Source organism: Peromyscus leucopus, chromosome 15 (genome assembly GCF_004664715.2).
Source record: "Peromyscus leucopus breed LL Stock chromosome 15, UCI_PerLeu_2.1, whole genome shotgun sequence".
Lineage (NCBI taxonomy): Eukaryota > Metazoa > Chordata > Mammalia > Rodentia > Cricetidae > Peromyscus > Peromyscus leucopus.
In genome coordinates, this window is record NC_051076.1 from 16,887,019 (window position 1) to 16,906,935 (window position 19,917).

Consider the following 19,917-nt stretch of genomic DNA (forward strand, 5'->3'; position numbering starts at 1 on the left):
CGCCTCGCACTTCTGTTTTCCTCTAAAGTCAGAACCGGGCTGGCTGCCTTGGGGCGAACCTGATCCCCTTGAACCACATCAGCAGCTTTTGTCTGAAGTTGTGTTTTAGGAGCACAAGGCTCCTTGAGGCCTTAGTGTTTTCAAGCTGAAAGCTCAGCTGGCTGGAGCCTGCCCTCCTCCGCTCCAGTGTAGATCAGGCCTCTCCTCAATGGTGCAGGTTTCCTCAACAGCTGCAGCCTCCTCTGCAGTGCCTTGGCCGTGATGCCGAGCTTACGAGTGTGCCCTTCTCTCCACCACTTTTCAGATTCGTGTTCGGCAAGTTCTCGGGACACGGGCAGAAGGCAGTCAGCTCCTTTGCCAAACTATCACGGGGTGACATCCATCTTAACTGTCATTCAAGTCCTCAGTCCCCCCGAAGCCACGCTGGTCTCAGCATTACTGACTGCCTGTTACCTACTAGAATGGACCATTAATCTCTGTTTATAGCATTCAACCACTTTTCTAGTCCAAAGTCCCAAATTCTTCAACATGCCTATAAAAAAAGAACACAGTCAGGTTCTTCACAGCAACTTCCTACTCTCCGGCACCAACTTCTGTATTAGTTACTTTTCTTCTGCTGTGACAAAACACCTTGACCAAGGTGACTTATGGGAGGAAGAGCTTAGGCGAACTTCAGGAATCCTTCATGGCAGGGGCGTGACAGCAAACAGGAGGCGCAGCAGCTGGAGCAGGAAGTGGAGTGCTCGTCTCCTCAAATACAAGCTTGAGGCAGAGAGAGCAAATTGGAAGTAGGCAAAGCCTTTTACCCTCAAAGCGTGCCTCCAGTGGCAGACTTCCTCCAGCAAGGCTGCATACCCCCACAGCATTTCTCCAAAAAGTGCCACCCAACTGGGGACCTAGTGTTTAAATATATGAGCGTATGGAGGAGAGCTCGTTCAAGCCACTCCAGTAGGTTTATCTCTTTTCTCTCTATTTTTTAATTTTTAAAATGTTTGCTTAACTAGGCTGAGCTCAGAGAGTCCTGAAGAGAGGGAGGGAGGATTGTATGAGCCAGAGGGGCAAGGTCATGACAAGGGAACCCACAGAAACAACTGACCTGGGCTTATAGAAGCTCACAGAGACTGGGCTGACAACCAGGGAGCCCACATGGGACTGACCTAGGCCCTCTATATATGTGTGACAGTTGTGTAGCTTGGTCTACTTGTGGGTCTCCTAACAGTGGGAGCAGGCCTGTCCCTAACTCTTTGGCTAGCTTTTAGGAACCTATTCTTCATACCGGATTGCCTTGCCCAGCCTTAATACAAGAGGAGGAGCTTAGTTCTACCTCAACTTGATATGCCATGCTTTGTGGACACCCATGGGAGGCCTGCCCCTTTCTGAACAGAAACAGGAGGAGTGGATTAGGTGTAGGGAGGGGTGGTTGGGGGAGATAATGTGAGGAGAGGAGGGAGGGGAAACTGATGTCAGGATGTAAAATAAATGAATTAATTAAAAATGCTTGCTTAATATTTGAAGTCATGTTATCAATAAACAAATTTAGAATTTTTAATATAGTTCTGGAGAATTAAACCCATTATTAGTGCAAAGTAAGCTTTGATAATTTAGTAGTCCCTTCTGGGCCACAGAGACAGTTTCATATATTTGTAATCTGTGGTATATTTTCTGCTTTTTAAAAAATTCCCAATCTTAATGTTTTAGACGTGTTCTTTCTAAATAACACGTGGCTTCTGTTTTGTGCTTTGGCATAAACTATTATGTGTTCTTGTGATTTTAGACTTTTAAAAACTGGAGCATTTAGTTCATATACATCTAATGCAATCAGTGATGTGATTAGATGGTCATTCATTATGAAGTGGAGAGGCTGGTATTTCCTCCTGACCTTATAGGTTGTAAGGTCTATTTAAGTAGCGTTATCACTGAAGAAGCTGATCTAAAATGATGAGGATTAAATAGTAGTAGGGATTTCTCTTTTCCAATCTTTTGAATACTCACAAAGGACCTATATAAATAGACAATAGATATCTATTGGTAAATATAAGTCTGTGCTTTTGGCTATGGCTAAGAATGCACCCATGGTTCAATAACTGCACTAATTTTATTACTAAAAGGAGTTTTAGAGAGAGAAACTGGCTAGATTCATTACAGCAGGGGGGTAGGATTACAATAGGAAAAAGAACATTTTGTGGATTTATTAGAGAAAGAGAAACAGGACCAATATAGCAAATTGAGGCATTAGATCTGTGAGTTAAAAAAGAAAGAATAAAAGGCTGAAAAACTTCAATATTTTCATTTGTCACAATAGTTTAGGAAAAACATCCATGCCCAACACACCCTCCCCCAATCCAACCACCAACAAAAGCCACTTAATTGGATAACGGAATTCTGTTACTACCTCGTTTTTTTCCGCCATCACTTCCATTAAGGAGAATTTGGACGACAGGGGAATTCTGAACTTAGTGCAGAAGTCCTCCCACTTCTCGATCACCAGCTGGCGGAATTCCGGCGTTAAGACTCCGCCGTAGACAATGCATGCGGACGAAAGAAGTATGTCACCACAGATGCCTTTCAGCTTGTTGTCTATTTCATTGATTGTTTCTTGCCATCGAATCTAAACGTTAAGATAGAAATCAGTTTATTGAATTGATATTTATGAAATATTTATGTGTGTGGTAGATATTTGTGCGCGCATGTGTGGACATGCACACACCGGATGTCTTCCTCTAGTCTTCTCCATCTTATTTGACTTTTTTGGTGTGTGTGTGTGTGTGCATGTGTGTATGTGTGTGAGCATACACCATGTGTGCATGCGCAGGTCTGCGGTGAAGGGCAGAGGGCCACCTCAGGTGTCTGGCTCTATCCCTATCATACTCCCTCGAGACAGGCTCTCTCACTGAACTTGGTTAGATTGGCAGCCCGGAAAACCTCAGCAATCCTCCTGTCTCTGTCCCTCACAGTGCTGGGGCTACAGCCATGCCCAGCTTTTTACGTGGTTGTTGGGGATCTGAACTTAGATTCCCATGCTTGCACAGCAGTGTTCTTACCCACTAAGCAATCTCCCTAGCCTACTCCTATTATTTATTTACTTATTTTTCTGTTGGAGACAAGGTCTCTCACTGAACCTGGAACTCATCAACTTGGGCCATACTAGCTGGCCAGCAAGTCCCCAGGACCTGCCTGTTTCTTCCCTCCAGCCCTGGGGTCCAGATGCACTTTTCATGGGTGCTGGGGATCTACACTCAGTTGCTCATATTTGTGTAGCAAGCACTTTAATGGAATCATCTCTCTAGCCTAACACTATGAGATACTTTAAAAATGTGTGGCCTCTATGTTGGTCTATCATTGCTATCACTATTACCATTCTCAAGTTGTACACGGTGAATAACACTTAATAGTGGCCAGGGTGGGCGTGGTGGTACCTGTCTGCAAATTCGGTGCTCCAGAGTTGACTTAGGAGCATTGGCATCAATTCTGGGCCAGCAAGGGCGACAGTGCCCTCAGATGGATTTCTCTAGGGCCTTTATCACATACCACCTAAAACCACCTGGCAATCCCTTTTTTTTTTTTTTTTTTTTTTTTTTTTAATTGTGATCTGGAGAAAATCCCATTCAGACGAAATGAAAGAATTCTGTTAGCTTTGAAACAGAAGTGAACCAACTACAAAAATCTTACCCTGCCCCTGTCAAGGAACTGTCTCCTGAGAGGAAAACCGGTTCTGATAAGGAAGTCAAGGCCTGCTGTGGCTGCATCATGAGAACTGATCTCATAAAACAAGCCAACAAAATCACATTCCATGGTTACTGATGCTCGATCACCCCACCCCACCATCTGCTGAATATCACTGTCAGCAGACACTGCACTGTGAGGTTCTCACTCGCCACTTCACCATCCCGCTAGAAAAATGCTGCTGAGCCAGGCTTGGTGACGTACATCTCTAATCTCAGCAGGGAGACAGGGGCAGGTGGATCTCTGTGAGTTCCAGGCCAGCCAGAGCTACATAGTGAGCCTTATACATGAATGAATGAATGAATGAATGAATGAATGAATGAATAAAGAAATGAAACGCCACTGACTGCATGTTCAGAGGAGGAAGTTGGAGTGCAGAGATCATCGTGCATGTGCTTGGTTGGTCAGTGGAGAAAGCATGGTTAACAGAAATTCACTCCTCAAGGCTCCGAAGAGCAGGAATGGTGCTGGTGCCAGCCCCCACCTCAGCAGTCACTGGGCGCTTAGGGGCATCAGTCAAGTTTTGAGGACAGCAATCTCCCTCTGGTTGGTATGACTTTACACCACAACCATATTGCTGTCCTTAAAGAGCCTTCCACAATATGTTAACTTAAATAATTATAACAAGTTAAAGTTATCTTGAGGATTTTGTAATATCCTTTGGGTATTGTGAGGTAGGTGCAGTGTAACTAAACCAAGATTTTAGCCAGCTTATTAGGAGTGGATTGGAAAAATTTAAAAATCAGATAAAACGGAGCAACATGAAGTTTTCGCTTTCCACTCCAATGATAGCTATTTTCTTTTGTCTCCATCCACTCCCTCCACCTGCATTGTTCCAGGCTGAGGAAGAACTCAGCATGGCCACTGGGAGGCTCCCCCTGGGCCTCGTCAGACAGAAATGTGCTGCTGTCTTAGCCACAGGGGAGAAGAGCCCTGGCTAAGGACCTGACGGGACTCCTTTGCTTCACTGGAGTAAGACTACTGAGATCCGTACAGGAGGTCGGATGCCGAGGCAGTTCTAGGAGGGTGTGAGTCAAGTTCTAAGTGCAAGCTGCCCCCGTGGAAACAGAAAAGAGACTAAAAGCCAAGGGCAGCCCTGCCTTCTCGTCTTCCAGGACCGTGAGCAGGACGGACGCGCACTGCAGGCGCTTGGTGGCCAGCTTTTTCCGGTTGGCTAGTTGATGTTTTTCAACAATAACATCTCTGTAGGAGGTGTGTAGAAACTGTAAATGTTCTTCAATCTGAAAGACAATTAATCCGCCATTGAGAAAACCTCTCGCTCTTACTTGGTTTACAGCTTGTCATTTTTCTTGCCTGTTAGCGCGTAACCACCTCCCTTTCGGGTCCTAGCAAACCTTCCCATATGGATTACATGAACAATGAGATGGACACCCAGAAGCAAGTGGTTCTCTTGCCCCGAAGTGCTTGAAATGCCGTCTGCTTTCTGCAAAAGCTCTTCTTGGAACCCTAAGCATTTGGAGAGTCACCATTTTCTAATTTATTTGTTCACGAAGATAACTCTATGTCATATCTAAATTCCTTCTCTAAAGGAAGTGGCTGAGGGCTGGGGATGTCGCTCAGCTGGCGGCATGCTTGCCACACCACAAGAACATCTAGGATTAATCTTCAGTGCTGTGTAAAACCAGGTGCACTGGCACACATGCCTACACTCAGGAGCGAGAGAACGGAGGGTCCTAAGTTCAGGGTCATCCTCGGCTACAAAGAGAGCACATCTTAAACTTCTGTTTCAAAATAAACAAGTAGTAGAAAGGAAACGGCTGAACTTTCCCCACTCCAGATACGCTGAGCAGACCTGAGGATAAGCGAGTCAGGATGAAGGGATGAAGCGAGTCTGAGGCGGTCCCTAGACGACACATAGAAAACACCCTTCGCTGGCGCTACAGTTTGATACGAAATATTCCCCACAGGCCTGTGTGCTGAAGGCTCACTCCCCACCTGTGGCACTGGGAGGGGGTGGCACAGCCTCCAGCCGGCGAGACCTAGTGGAAGGAGCTTCAATCATGGCAGCGTGCCCTCCGAGGGATTATCAGGCCCCGGTCCCTCTCGTGGCTCCCATTTGCTTTCTAGCCACCAAGAAGCTGTACTGTGTCACGTGGGCCCGACATATATATAACCGTATACACAGAATTGTGTTTACTATGATCTCTAATTTTTCTCCTCTTTTAGATATTTCTTTACAAAAGTTTGAAACTAAATTTTACAAAAATATATTTTGTAAAAATATGTATATTATGGGCTGGAGATATAGTTCTGTGGTAGGATTAATTTTTAATTGTGTGTGTGTGTGTTTGTGTGTCTGTGTGTGTGTCTGTGTCTGTGTATGTGCACATCCATGCAGGTGTCCATGGAGGCCAGAAGAGGGCATCAGATCCCCTGAAGCTACCTAACATGGGAGCTGCTTCTTAATTTCTCCTGTCTTCCCTCATTCCTCACGATCTAGTTGTTTAAGTACAAGACATAGCCATGAAATTAAACATACAATTATGTGGTGGTTACTGCATTTCCTAAAGGAAGCTCTGATGAGGGCATGGGTGATGAGTAAGTTCTAGACCTGCTTCCCTACAACTTTCAGAGTTTTCTGCATTAAGGCCCAGAGGGACAAAAGACATATATTTGAAATAGAAGAAAGTATATAACAGAAGGAATTCCTATAAAGAGCATATAGCCAAGGCAGTTAACTATAGCTCACATTTACAATCCTAACTATACTATTAGTTTTGGTCACTTAGCTCTCCTGAGGTAATGGCTTCTCCACACTGCACCCTTGAGTGCTAGGGATGGAGTCTCAGGCCCGCATGCTACCAGACAATGCTCCCTCACTGAGCAGTACACTCATCCCTGAGGAGATTGGTTGACTGTTCCTTGGCAATATTATGCAGTTCTTAAAGGCACTGAGAATTTAACAATAACAAAACAAAACTGGAACCCCCAAACCTTACCAGCTGTAAACCTCTTTGTTTCTCAGACAGCCTTTGCTTTGCCATTCGAAGGACATTCTGAGCCTCGGCCACTTGAGCCTGCTTGGGACCCACCACCTTCACGGGAGTAAAACAGCCAGGGGTTTAAACGGTTAGGCGTATGGTTTAAAATGTCTTTATGCTTGAGAGACATTTATAGATATCGGTCTTTAAAATAAACTTTCCTGGAATTTGACATATGCACATGAGGGACATAGTTTGTCATGGACAAAATATTAAATCAAACACATGGAAATGTAGCATAGCTTTCATCGAATATTTAAAAGAAGCAATCTATGGAATTAGCATAACATATGAAAACATATGGATTTCAGTAGGCATTCTTTCCACAGAGGTCCACTTGAGCACTGATAAATACAAATTACGTTCAGAACTATGCTATGTCCCTTGCCCATCACGAGAGAGACTGAGGAGGTGAGGAGTACCTTCTGTACTTCATGGTAGTTATTCAAAGCTATAACCCACTGACACATGGAGCAACAAGCCACAGAAACCAGAGCGATCTTGTTGGGGTTGAAATCAGGCAAATTTATAATCTTCCTGAGCTTCAGGAACACCTAGGGAGAATGTATTGCATGCAATGCACATTAGAACGAGTCACTATTTTCTCTAAGAATCATTTCCCGCCTCTGCAATGAAGACATTACAGCTGTGTCTAGGGGTCAAAGCAACCCTCGATGGGGGGTCTTTCTACTTCACACCTGTCACACTGTTGCAGTGACTTTGCCCATATTGAAAGGAACTTCACCTTGGGAAAATTTAGTATGCAAGGAGGCTTCAATCCCTTGGTTCACTTTACTGTGAGGGCATGACATCCAACCCCCAAGTGGCCTATTGGCTTAGTGGTACCATCTAATTTATAGTTAAGTATACAGAATTTCTTAGCCGGGCAGTGGTGGCACATGCTTTTAATCCCAGCACTCGGGAGGCAGAGCCAGGTGGATCTCTGTGAGTTCGAGGCCAGCCTGGTCTACAGAGTGAGATCCAGGAAAGGTACCAAAACTACACAGAGAAACCCTGTCTCCAAAAAAAAAAAAAAAAAAAAAAAAAAAAGAAAAAAAAAGCATATAGAATTTCTTATCTGCCTTTATAAGCCATAAATGGTAGAGTCTTTCTTAGACTCGGATTCCCTCCTGTTTTCTGGCCAGGCATCTCTCTTGCTGGGAAGAGCACCACTTTCCTGAATAATTCAGATGCATGTGGCTCACTCCTGACCTGCTGCTATTAATAGATTCTGATTATTTTGAATGCTGTTAGGCTTTTAATTATCTTTTTTTTTTTTATAAGAGTGATTCTTTTTAGATATATTTAAAGAAAACCACAGGGGATTGTCTTTGTTAATTATTGTTCGAGAGTGAATTGTTACATTAATTCATGAATGAGTGTCACCACTGACAGACATTCTGCCTAAACTTCGTCTTCCTTGTGTGGGAACTCTGTGATTCCCAGTGGCGCAGACTACCATAACTTGCTGGTTAAGTGTGATTGACTGCTTAACATTGTCCCTGTTTAATACGAGGATTGTAGAAGAACACTTTTGGGAGAAAACTGTGTTCTCCTCTTCTCCTTTGAGTATCTATTTAGCGCGTGGGTGCGTGCGTGCGTGCGTGAGTGCGTGTATACACAGATGTACCAGGGTGCACATGAGGAGGTCTGTCTGTGGATAACTTGTGGGAGTCAGTTCTCTTCTATTACGTGGATTCTGGGGATCAAACTCATCCTGCCAGCCTTGATGATGAACGCCGTCACCCAGCCCCCTTGCTCTTTCAGCTCTTGCTACTGTCTTCCACCTGTAATACATTTCATTCTTAAATCCATTTTAAATTTTCGCTTATAATTCAGAACCAGTTTTAGCACTTCCGCTTTCATCTGTGGACTGTAAGTATGGAGCGCATCAGCAGGTGCTCACTAGCTGTCAGCGTCTACCTTGTCGGGGATGCTGTCCTTGTCCAGGTTAATCAGTTTCTTTAGGAAGCTGGTTTCGGAGAGCAGCAGCTTAGCTGTCGCCCAGTTGGGCTTCCTCTGTAGGAGGATGCACACGGCATTCATGACCGTCAGGACGAGGAAGGGGGGCCGGGCATACACTCTGTAAGGCAGGATCGGTAGCTAATCAGCTTCATGAGGAAAATCATATTCTCCCTGTAAGCAACCCCAGAAGATTACATACACAGACTTTTAGACTTTACCTGTATGAAACGGTTAAGGTAGCCTACAAAAGAATGGGTTTCATTATGAAATTTTCCTATGTGTGGTTTGCATTTCACTCTTACTCTCTCCCAATACCCTTTCGTGTTCTCTCTCTTTCCCCTTCCACTGGCTCCCCTCCTTTCTCTAAATATCCCCCTTCTGCTTTCATGCTTTATGTATTACACACACACACACACACACACACACACACACACACACACACTCACACTCACACAGCTAAGTCCAGCTTTCCCATACAAGAGACACCATGCATGCATACATATTTTTAACAAGCTTTCTGATAAGGAGTACCAGTCAACATAGAGGCATTTTATTAATTGGTCACTTAAAAAAAATAGAAATGTCTTTAGTATATGGATATCATTGCTTTAGGAAGATTAAATGCATAAAATTTAAATCTGAAAAACCATTTGAATTAGAGACTAATTCTTTGTTATAAAAGTACCCACCGCAGGCATTTTAAGTCAGGAACTTTCCTAGTCACTCTAGGTGGCCTTCTGGTGACCACGCCACAGAGACATTGTGTGTACATGCACATGTGTACAGTGCAAGTCAGCCCGTGAGATTGACGGACTGCCCCGATGATCCCTATGCATGTCTTGTGGCTTCTCTCTACCCTCATCCCAGTACTAAGGTTACTGCTATAACAGCTTAGGGGCAGAGGGATCTGACTCTAAGGTTAGGATCAAAGGATCATTACTGGAACATTGCAAACCACTTTTTGTTGTGTCCCCACCAGGTTCTAGCTACAAAAGTGACATTAAAAGGGAGACTCTTTGCAAACAATACAGTCTAGGCAAAGAACGAAAGGATTGCTGGTCCACACAGCGCGTGCAGTTCCGAGGCAGAGGAGAGGGACTTCCCGGCGCAGGAGTGATCTTTGCTGAGCTGGGAGCGTCAGTGAGGTTGTTCTGTGTTAGCTCACTTGGACGCCATCTGCCATCCTCAGCTGCACAGAGGGAAGCTCAGGGGTAGTCTGGGCAGTGAGGAAGTGGCAGGAGTCCAACCATACACTTCACACTGCTTCAGTGACGCTACAGGGAACAGGATGTCTGTACTGTGGGGAGCTAAGAGATGGCTCAGTGGTTAAGAGCATATGTTGTACTTGCAGAGGACCTAGGTTTGGTTCCCAGAACCCACACTGGGTGCCTCCCAAATGCCTGTAACTCCACAGGATCCGATGCTGTGGTCTCCATGGGAACCTGCCCTCAGGTGCGCCTGTCCTGCCCCCTCGACAGATACATATTTAAAATTAATAGTAAAAGGATTAGTGGGTATTTGAGCTATTCTGTCAGTAATATCTTCCAGAACAAAAGTTAAGTGAATAGGACCTTCTGGAAGGAAGCCACAGGTACAAGTTGTATGGGGAGCTATGCTGGGGAAGGCCTGGCCTCTAGTCACACTCTGAAAGCCCCTTGTGACTCCATCCCCTTCTCCTGACACCCCCATCATCTCCCAGCTCCAGCCACCTTGGTCCTTGGCAGTTCCTGAGAGCCACTCAGCGCACTTCGAAGGGGTTTGTGCTTCCTCCTCCTTTGTCCAGTTTCACACAGCTGCCCATCCCTTGGCCAAACAGCACTCTGTCCTCTGCCATGACAGCATCTCATCAGAGGGGCTTCTTCCCTCTGTTGGCTGCTGTGACCTCAGCGCCTCGGACAGGCCTGTCACATGACATGCACTCAACAGGTTTGCTGAATGAATAAGCAAATGACTGAGAGTGAAAGCTTGTGGGTGAGGATATCGAGAATTCCATCGCCTCTGTTCTCTGTGTGCTTGGTCTTTAATTAATTATGATTAATAGGAGAACTGTGAGATGCTCTAGTCCGCTGTTCTGAAACACTAAGAGTTAATAATGTGTTATACACGAGACGAGGTTGGGGCCAGGGAGACAGATGGCTCAGTTGATAAAGCGCTTGCTGTGTGAGCCTGAGTTCAGATTCCCAACACCCATGTAAGAAGCCGAGCGCCGCAGTGCATGCCTGCCATTTGGGCACATGTACATACAGGTGAAGGTGATGGTGGGTTTTCTCTATAGTCCCATATCCTTTGTTAGAACACTACTGTCTTCAATTTTTTAAAAACATTTATTTTATGTATATGGATGTTTTGCCTGCATGTGTATTTGTGCATCATATGAGTGTCTGGTGCCCATGGAAGCCAAAAGATGGAGTCGGATCCCCTGGAACTGGAGTTACAGATCGGTTTTTATACCTGTGTCATGAGACCTCCAGGAGTCTGAGTTCACTTGCAAAAGCAAAGAGCTCTTATTGCAAGTGTGAACTTGGGCTCCCTTACTGTTCCGACACAGTGGCTGGACCAGGGAGAGCCTTGAGCTCAATTGAGGCACGGTTTCTAAGGAGTACAGGATGGGGGGTAGGGGAATTCCAGATTCAGATGGGGTTGAACTCCTGATTGGGCAGGAGTGGGGTAACAGAAGTTTTGTCAAACAGAGATTGGTACTGGCGTTGCTGCAAGGAAATTAGCGACCTATATACAGATTATGTAAACTATCCTTAAATGTTCTAGAGCATTTAGTACTTGGTTGTCTCAGTTCTGATTGGTCCCCCCGCAGGGTACAATTTGTGGCTTCTCCTGGTTATTGTAATGGTGAGGCCTAGTCCCAGTATTGTTCGTCTGCAGCCTGTCATGGCCACACTGACGTTAAGTTAGGTTTCTTCAAGTTATGAGCCTCCATGTGGATACTGGGAATCGAACCTGGGTCCTTTGGAAGAGCAGCCAGTGTTTTTAACCACTGAACCATATCTCTAGCCCCTTAAAACACTATTTTCTTTTTTTATTGTTATGTGTTGCTTTGGCCTTTGTTTATTGTGTGTAATATATTGCTCTCATTTTACAGATGAGACAGAGGTCCAAAGAAGAAAAGTGATCTCCTCAGTCACAGAATAATTGGTAAATCTGGACAAGAACACAAGCTTGTAACTGCAGAGACCAGGGATTTTTATATATTCTCATAGGAAACAGATAGAAGGTATTGTGCTTTTTTTTTTTTTTTGAGTAAAACCAAAATTTACTATAAGCCACAGTCGTCCTAGGGACCTCCATGCTATATATATAGCCTCCATGGCTCTGTGGGTTGAAAACACTATTTTCTAAGAACAATGATACTTGCTGTGTTTGAAGATAGGATATTTGGAGATTTCCCTTGTTGAGTTGGAAGCCTCAAGTTAGAAATATCCCACCCAGGCTGGGCATGGGTGGCACACGCCTTTAATCCCAGCACTTGGGAGGCAGAGCCAGGTGGACCTCTGTGAGTTCTAGGCCAGTCTGGTCTATGGAGTGAGTTCTACCAGGATAGCCAGGGCTACACAGGAAATCCCTATCTAAAAAAAAAAAAAAAAAAAAAAAAAAAAAAATCCCACCCAAAGATTAAAATCAGGATCGAAAGACTCAAACCTTTGTACCCCTTCACATTTCATTTCTTCCAGGGCTTTCTCTGACACTTCTCTCCAGTCTCTTTCTTCACACGCCCAGGACACAGTTTGGAGAAGTGCTCCCACAGCGCCTCCTTGAGGTGTGTGTCGGCACGGCAGTCTGCTGTGCTCCTCAGCAGGTTCACGCTGCAGTGGATGCTGATGCACCAACACTGTGTTCTAACTGCAGTTAAGATAATGCTCTACCTGTTCTAGGATCTAAAGTTCTCCATGCCAGAGATGGAGATTTAGTTTATAATAAATGGCTTCTGTTCTTAAGGATCCATAAAATACTGGCATGCCTTAAAACCAGTAACGTGATAAATACCACACATGAGAAATTTACAGTAACCAAGTAGATACAAATTAGTTAATATAAAATTGGAATGCTGACTTTCACCACACGTTTTTGTTCTATTTTTTTTTTTTAACTCACAAGAGACAATTACTCACCGTAATTCAGAAATATCACTTTTGTCCAGGGCATTTAGACCCACAATTGCCTTGTCCAAAGCGGGCAGCACACTTTTCAGCTCATTGGCAGTTTTCTGCAATGAACACACAGTCCTCATTATATATGAACAAATACAGTTTCATATTTAAGTTATTGAAATGTTGATGGAAAATGTGGTTTGACTTTTTTTTTTTCCGGGGCTGAGGACCGAACCCAGGGCCTTGCGCTTGCTAGTCAAAGGCTCTACCACTGAGCTAAATCCCCAAACCCGTTGACATTTTTAAAGTATGAATTAGACATGTGCACACATGCTTCTGTCATGGGCAATGTTTTATACATGAAATGTAACATGTTATCCGATCCCTGATGAGAAAGCACACATGGGAAGCAGAAACACTGGGTGGCTTTGGCCTGAGGCCGTTTGAGGAGAGTCTCTGTCACAGGGAGACTGGCAGTGCTGACCAGGAACTGGGCATGGTGACCCACACCTATAGTCCCAGCACTCACTCGGGAGGCAGAGGCAGGCAGATCTCTGTGAGTCTGAGGTCAGCCTGGTCTACAGAGCAAGTTCCAGGATAGCTAGGGCTACATAATGAGGCCGTCTCATTAAACAGCACCAACAAAAACAATGAATCAATTCTGATAAAAAGGCAGCCAAGCCAGGTGCATGACTTTATGAGAGGCAGAGGCAGGTGGATCTCTGTGAGTTCAAGGCCAGCTTGTTCTATATCCCAAGTTCTAAGACAGCTGGGCTTACACAGTGAGACCATACCCTAAAAAAAGGGAAACATTTTGAAGTTACCCAGAGAACAACTTGAAATCTATGTTGACATTCACTGTGGTTCATCATGAGCCTTGGCCTAGGACTGAGTGACGCTTTGGGAGATGAGTCAGTGAATGCAGCTCGTGGGTATGACTGGAAAATCAATGCATTTCAGTTCACGTGGTTGCTTCTTTGAGAAGGACTGGCTAGTAAGGAGACTAGAGCTGAGCAAGCTTCATCTCCTGAACTCCCCGACTCCTGCTGGAATTGTGATTGTGAGCGACACAAGGAAGTAGAGGGTTTCCAAAGTGAACGGCAGGAGAGGGCCGTCCAACCGTCACCCTCCCGAGCTGCTTGGCTCTCTGCGGATGCTGCTCCTGGAGCATGGCTCCCGTGACTTCCACTGCAGCCTGTGAGGCTTCCTGAGGTAGGGACTGTTCGCTGCTGGGCCCCCTGCTTTCCCTTACCGGCCTCCTGTGTGGAGCGGGGGCTCAGTACATATTTGCTGTCCATCTGTGGGCCACTGCCTTTCCATGTAGAGGTTCAGAGCTCGGGCTCACTCAACTCCACCTCACCTGAGCGTAGTCTTCCACAATTCTCACTTCTTCGGCCACAATTTCCTCATCCTGTTTCACAAGCATCTGGACTTTTTCAACTATGTGTGAATCTTTTCGCAGCTTTTCCAGCAGGAGTTCTTTTTCCTAACGAATCAAACGGTTTTTCTTAGAATGAACTTTGACATGATTTCTTTAGAGCAGACATTAAAATAGTTTATTTAATAACTGGATCACTTCTAGAAATTAGCCTGAAATCTATGTAACAGAATAATTAGGATGGCTACCATAAAGATGATTTCATACACATCAAGAAAGATGACAAAGGGCGAGAGAAGTGGCTCAGTGGTTAAGAGCACCGGCTGCACTTCCAGAGGACCCGGGTTCAATTCCCAGCACCCGCACGGCAGCTCACAACCATCTGTAACTGCAATTCTAGGGAATCTGATACCCTCTTCTGACCTCCACAGGCACTAGGCATGCATGTATATATACATATAGGCAGGCAGTCCACCCATAGAGATAAAAATAACTTTATAAGCCAGGCGGTGGTGGCGCACGCCTTTAATCCCAGCACTTGGGAGGCAGAGCCAGGAGGATCTCTGTGAGTTCGAGGCCAACCTGGGCTACCAAGTGAGTTCCAGGAAAGGCGCAAAGCTACACCGAGAAACCCTGTCTCGAAAAACCAAAAATAAATAAATAAATAACTTTATAAAAAGGGTATCACATCGGTGTAACTGGAATCCCAGAAAGGGAATATATATACAAAAAGATGGTAAGAGTTGGGGGGGGGTGTGAATACCAGTGGTAGAGAGCTTGCTTAGTGTCAGGCCTCAGTTTTAACCTACACACACACACACACACACACACACACACACACACACACACACACATACACACACACACACACACACACACACACACACACACACACATACACACACACACACACACACATACACACACACACACACACACACACACACACACACACACACACACACCAAAATATAAGCAACAGCTTTTAAAATAATTGACAGGCTGCAAATTACCATAGCAGATGTCTGAGGGATTTAACTAATTACCTAGGGACTCTTTTTAAAGCAATTTTCTATAATTAGTTATGGTGCTGCTTAGTTTATATGTCAATTTGATTGGAGCCAGGGTCATCTGGGAAGAACAAATTTTAATGGAGAAAATGCTTCCAAAGGACTGGCCTGATTGATGACTGATTTAGGAGGGTCCAGCCCACCGTGAGCAGTGCCACCCATGAGCATGTGGTCTTTGGTTGTATAAGGACTGAGCAAGCCATGAAGAGCAAGCCAGTCAGCAGCATCCTCCATGGCCTCTGCTTCAGCTCCGGCCTCCAGGCTCTTGCCTCAAGCTCCAGCCCCGACTTCCTTTGTTGATGGACCATGATGTGGAAGCATACGATGAATAAATCCTTTCCTCCCCAAGTTGCTTTTAGTTATGGTATTTTATCACAGCCACAGTAATTTTAATTAAGCCATAGATCATATTTAATGGTTAAAATATAATTTATTCAAAGTTGCTATATCCTGGCGAAGCTGAAATTTCAGCTCATCTTTGTCAGGTAGCAGACCCTTTGCTTTCGAACACTGCTCTGGATCCGACTATAAAACATTTAGGAGAGACTTAAGACTAAAAATACCTTTGCTTTTTGTTCTATTTGGGGGCCAATGACCAAAAGCTCTTCCTGCATGTCTGTGACTAATACAGTTGCTTCCAGAATCTTGGAGAGCCCCTTGTAGAAACGATCCCTGAAGGGGAAACAATACAGCACAGGCTGAAATGCTTAAGGGGGTGTTTTGACTTTTAGGATGTTCTGGCTGAGCAACCTTAATCGGAAACCTCCAAAATCTCAAGCTTTTGAAGCTCCCTCGGCCAGCATTCCCAGTGTGAGATGCCAGATTAGGGGTGCTCAACCTATGTAAAGAGGGGAAAACGTACACCCAGAGAGCAGCAAATAAGATCAACAGCCTATAAAGAACTCACACCATGATCCAGCAGGGCTTAGATTTTAAGGAGTCAAGACTGATTCAGGATTTGACAATCAGTTGACATACAACCCACCCTATACAATAGTCTAAGGGAGGAAAATCAGAGCTGCTCAACTGAAAATGCATAAAAACACTTGATAGAATTCATGACAAAAATAAAACGAGGAGTCAGGAGAAATGTCCTCAACTTGTTAAAGGACATGTTGCAGTAAGAAGAAAATGGACTCACTTTGGGCATAAGGTGTTTGTGACAGGGCTTAGTCACACCAGTTACATGGCCGTGAGTGGACGGCAGCAGTCTTTCAGAGGGAGAGGTAATACCACAGCTCTTAGACGTAGGAGTGGAAGGTCTATTAATCTCTCTTGACTCTCTTCTGGAGAGAAGCTGGGCACTTTACCCGGGCTGTCCTCACCTCAATTAAACTGCTGAACCCCAGAAATCTTAGTCTAACAGAAACCTCCGGAGGTGAGCAGGAGAGCCAGATTTATTTCTGAATACCGTGTGCCTTCTTTAGCCTGGGTTCTGACTGTCCCAACTGCTCTACGTTTAACTGACACAGAGTTGTTCATACCCACCTGGTGTTGTTAACAGAAACTCAAGGAAAATTTGACCTTGAACCCACATTAGCAAAATATGGTCTATTCTACCTTTACTCCGTATGTAAATCCAGGCTTGGATGTGCTCATCACACACAGACTAAACTCTTGGGTGTGAGTGGTGATGAAGCATCACATTTCCCCGTACTTCCTGCTGGCCAGCTGGGGCAGAGTAGGAACAACTGCCAGTATGTCTTGAAACGCCTGGATGAGTGACATGGCTCAGCTCCAGATAGGGATTCTGACTGTGGTTTAGCTTCTAAATGGGCATCATCACTATAGCTAGTCTCATTCAATGTTCTGTAAAACCATCTGAATGGAATCTGTCCAAAGGGACCTGATGAGGTGGCTTTTCTTTTTAAAGACTTGTTAGTTGGACACATCATAGGCCTGCGACAGACCCATATTGGATTGTTTGTCCTATGGTGCCTGAAGGCCATCTAGGTAAGGCTTGACTACAGTGGTTCTGACTCTCAGCAAACTCCCGTGAATCCCCCAGCATGGGAGAATTCAAAATATTTGTGAGTAGATGATACAAGGCTGATTTCCTATCCATTTACTGTCTTCCTAGAAGGTTGTCATAAGACGGAGTCTCAGTGTCTCCTGGCTTCTGGTTATATATGAGGGCCGTGGGGGTGAGTGAGGGGCAGAGTACTTGCCGAGTATGCGTTCCACCCTTAGCACCATAAAAAGAGCTAAGGAGAGGGTGAGAAGTGTGTGAGAGCAGGAGGATGGGGGGAAGTGTTGAGAAAGGCTGTCTTCTGAACAGGACATGGCCATGGCACTTAGGATCCACCACACCTATGGTCACCTGCACAAGCTCACGTCAGCAAGATCAGTCAGTGTCCCAGCAAGCAGTACTAACTGGACTCAGTGGGTTATTTCAAAACAAGAGAAAAGGAAGACAGCATGAAAGCACAGTGGGAGGACATGATGAGGGAGGTGGGGGTGGGGAAGGGAGGAGGTGGGGGTGGGCAGGACTAGGATGAATCATATGTATATATGACATGTCAAAGAACATGTAAAAGATCTTCTAACAACAACAACAACAACACCAACAGCAACAGAGATCTAATTAAGTCTGAGGCTTCTTTCCTTGTGCTTTCTCCCCATAGTCTCAGCCACAGCAGCCACCACGTGCTTTGTGGCGGTGTGACACGTGGTCCCAGTCATCTGTGCGGCTGTCATTGGGCCATCCCTCTTGGTATTATCCCCAAAGTCATGAGGAATGGCACCTCCGGCCATCGACTGTGTAGACACTGCCCACACTTCCTCCCACTGTCCACATAGGTGACAGATTGACTCTAACAAGAGCTGATTTCTCATTGCAGATCTATCAGTTTTGCTGTGATGGGGTGGCCTCTGGACACATGCAGGGGAGGTGTGGACAGTCCTTATGAGCCACCACAGTGTTGGCCCCAAGGCCTCCATGAGAAAGGAATATTCAAATTCATTATTTTGTATGTGTCTATGTTTTGTAAATAAAAGCACTTATGTAAAAACACACGTTTGTGTTTTACTTAAAGCTTTACCTTTTTATCTTCATCTCTTCCTGTCTCATCCTCATAATGTGGGTGAACATCTCCAGAAACTTCAAGTAGCTACTGGGAGTGATATAAAAGTGCCTTCCAGTATCTTCAAAGTATTTTGTGCTCAAATCTTTCATACTTTTGTGGATTTCAGTACACATTGAGGCAAACTGTTGTATCATATTCTGAAGAACAACAATATTCAAGAATTACCAGAGAATATAAATAGAGGAAAACAGGCAGTAACTTGAAATACTGTAGTATTTCTGAGATGCAGAATGGTACAGGTAGGTCCTGGGTGGCACCATGATCGTGAGAATTTTAAAGGCTGGGAGGATGGTGAAGCCGATGGAGTATCAATGACGTACCAGACCATTCTTGCAGCCTCTACTCTGATTGGTACATCAACAGTCAGGGCTTGTCTTAGTTAGGGTTACTACTGTGATCAGCCACCATTGACTTACACATCCATTTCATAGTCCATCATTGATGGGTGTCAGGACATGAACTCAAGCAGGGCAGGATCCTGGAGGCAGGAGCTGATGCAGAGGCCATGGAGGGGAGCTGCTTAATGGCTTGCTCCTCAGGCTTGCTCAGTCTGCTTTCTTATAGAACCCAGGACCACCAGCCCAGGGATGGCACCCCCCTACAGTGGGCTGGCCCCTCCCCATCAATCACTAGTTAAGAAAATGCCCTACAACTGGATCTCATGGAGGCATTTTCTCAGTTGAGTTCCCTCTTTTCAGATGACTCTAGCTTGTATGAAGTTGACATAAGACAGCCAGTACAGGGCTCTTGGGACATTAGCTCCTTGTCTTTCTGACAGTGGTTACCAACAGCATAATGCTCTAGGCAGTTTGAGTCCAGCAAAGCTCCAGAAATAGAACAGTCTGGAGTAGAAAGAACACCCGCTGTGCTTAGAATTTGGAGAATTCAGGCTGAGACCTGACTTGGTGATAGTCACACCTCAGTGAGCACATATGCTCTGGTGGGACAGTCATTTCTGCCCAGTCATTTCCAGGGTGTACAGACTACGTAAATCCGTGCTCTTAACCACTGAACCATCTTGCCAGCCCCAGTTGTCAAGAAAAACTTTGAAAAGAAATTTGATCACAGAAGGATGATAACAGAGGTACCCAAGGCAGGGTAGAACCTGGGTAGCCTTGAGGAAGGCGGGCAGAAGGCGAACGTGGAGCTCACAAAGAGTCAAGGTGTGCAACTGAGCAGCATACAGCTCAGCTCTGAGAAGCCCACTCGCCCGCCACGACCTTCATGGCTGTAGACACACACCTCGTCGTTCTCTATGTTCAGCTTTTCTCTTAGGTAGGAGTTGGCCACAATAAGGAGAGCCTCGTCAGGCCACCTCTGGTACCAGTCGATGGTGCAGGAGCTAATCATAGAGGGGTAAATGCGACAGTTCTGGCGGAAGTTAGATCCCGAAGGACTCATGATCATAAAAATATGCAGATATTTAGATACTCTCTGAAATTGACAGAAATATACACATTGTTAAAATGTAATCCCCTACTTTGGAAACAGTACTATATTGAAAACTCAATTTAAAACTTGTCTCAGCTGTTTCCTAAATGAATAGACTCTTAGAGACTAGCTGATTGTGTGTGTGCTGTCTGCCATTGG

At 45.0% G+C, this 19,917-nt stretch overlaps 1 protein-coding gene across 1 annotated transcript in view; it reads right to left on the reverse strand.

Moving 5' to 3' along the window:
* Positions 1 to 19,917, reverse strand: part of Dnah14 (dynein axonemal heavy chain 14) — a 225,464-nt gene that overhangs the window by 50,378 nt on the left and 155,169 nt on the right. Inside the window, 10 exon segments of the mRNA XM_037211077.1 lie at positions 2,393 to 2,608; positions 4,824 to 4,964; positions 6,684 to 6,779; positions 7,148 to 7,279; positions 8,649 to 8,808; positions 12,815 to 12,909; positions 14,154 to 14,279; positions 15,805 to 15,913; positions 18,283 to 18,464; positions 19,570 to 19,761. Of these exon segments, the coding sequence (XP_037066972.1) occupies positions 2,393 to 2,608; positions 4,824 to 4,964; positions 6,684 to 6,779; positions 7,148 to 7,279; positions 8,649 to 8,808; positions 12,815 to 12,909; positions 14,154 to 14,279; positions 15,805 to 15,913; positions 18,283 to 18,464; positions 19,570 to 19,761 (1,449 nt within the window).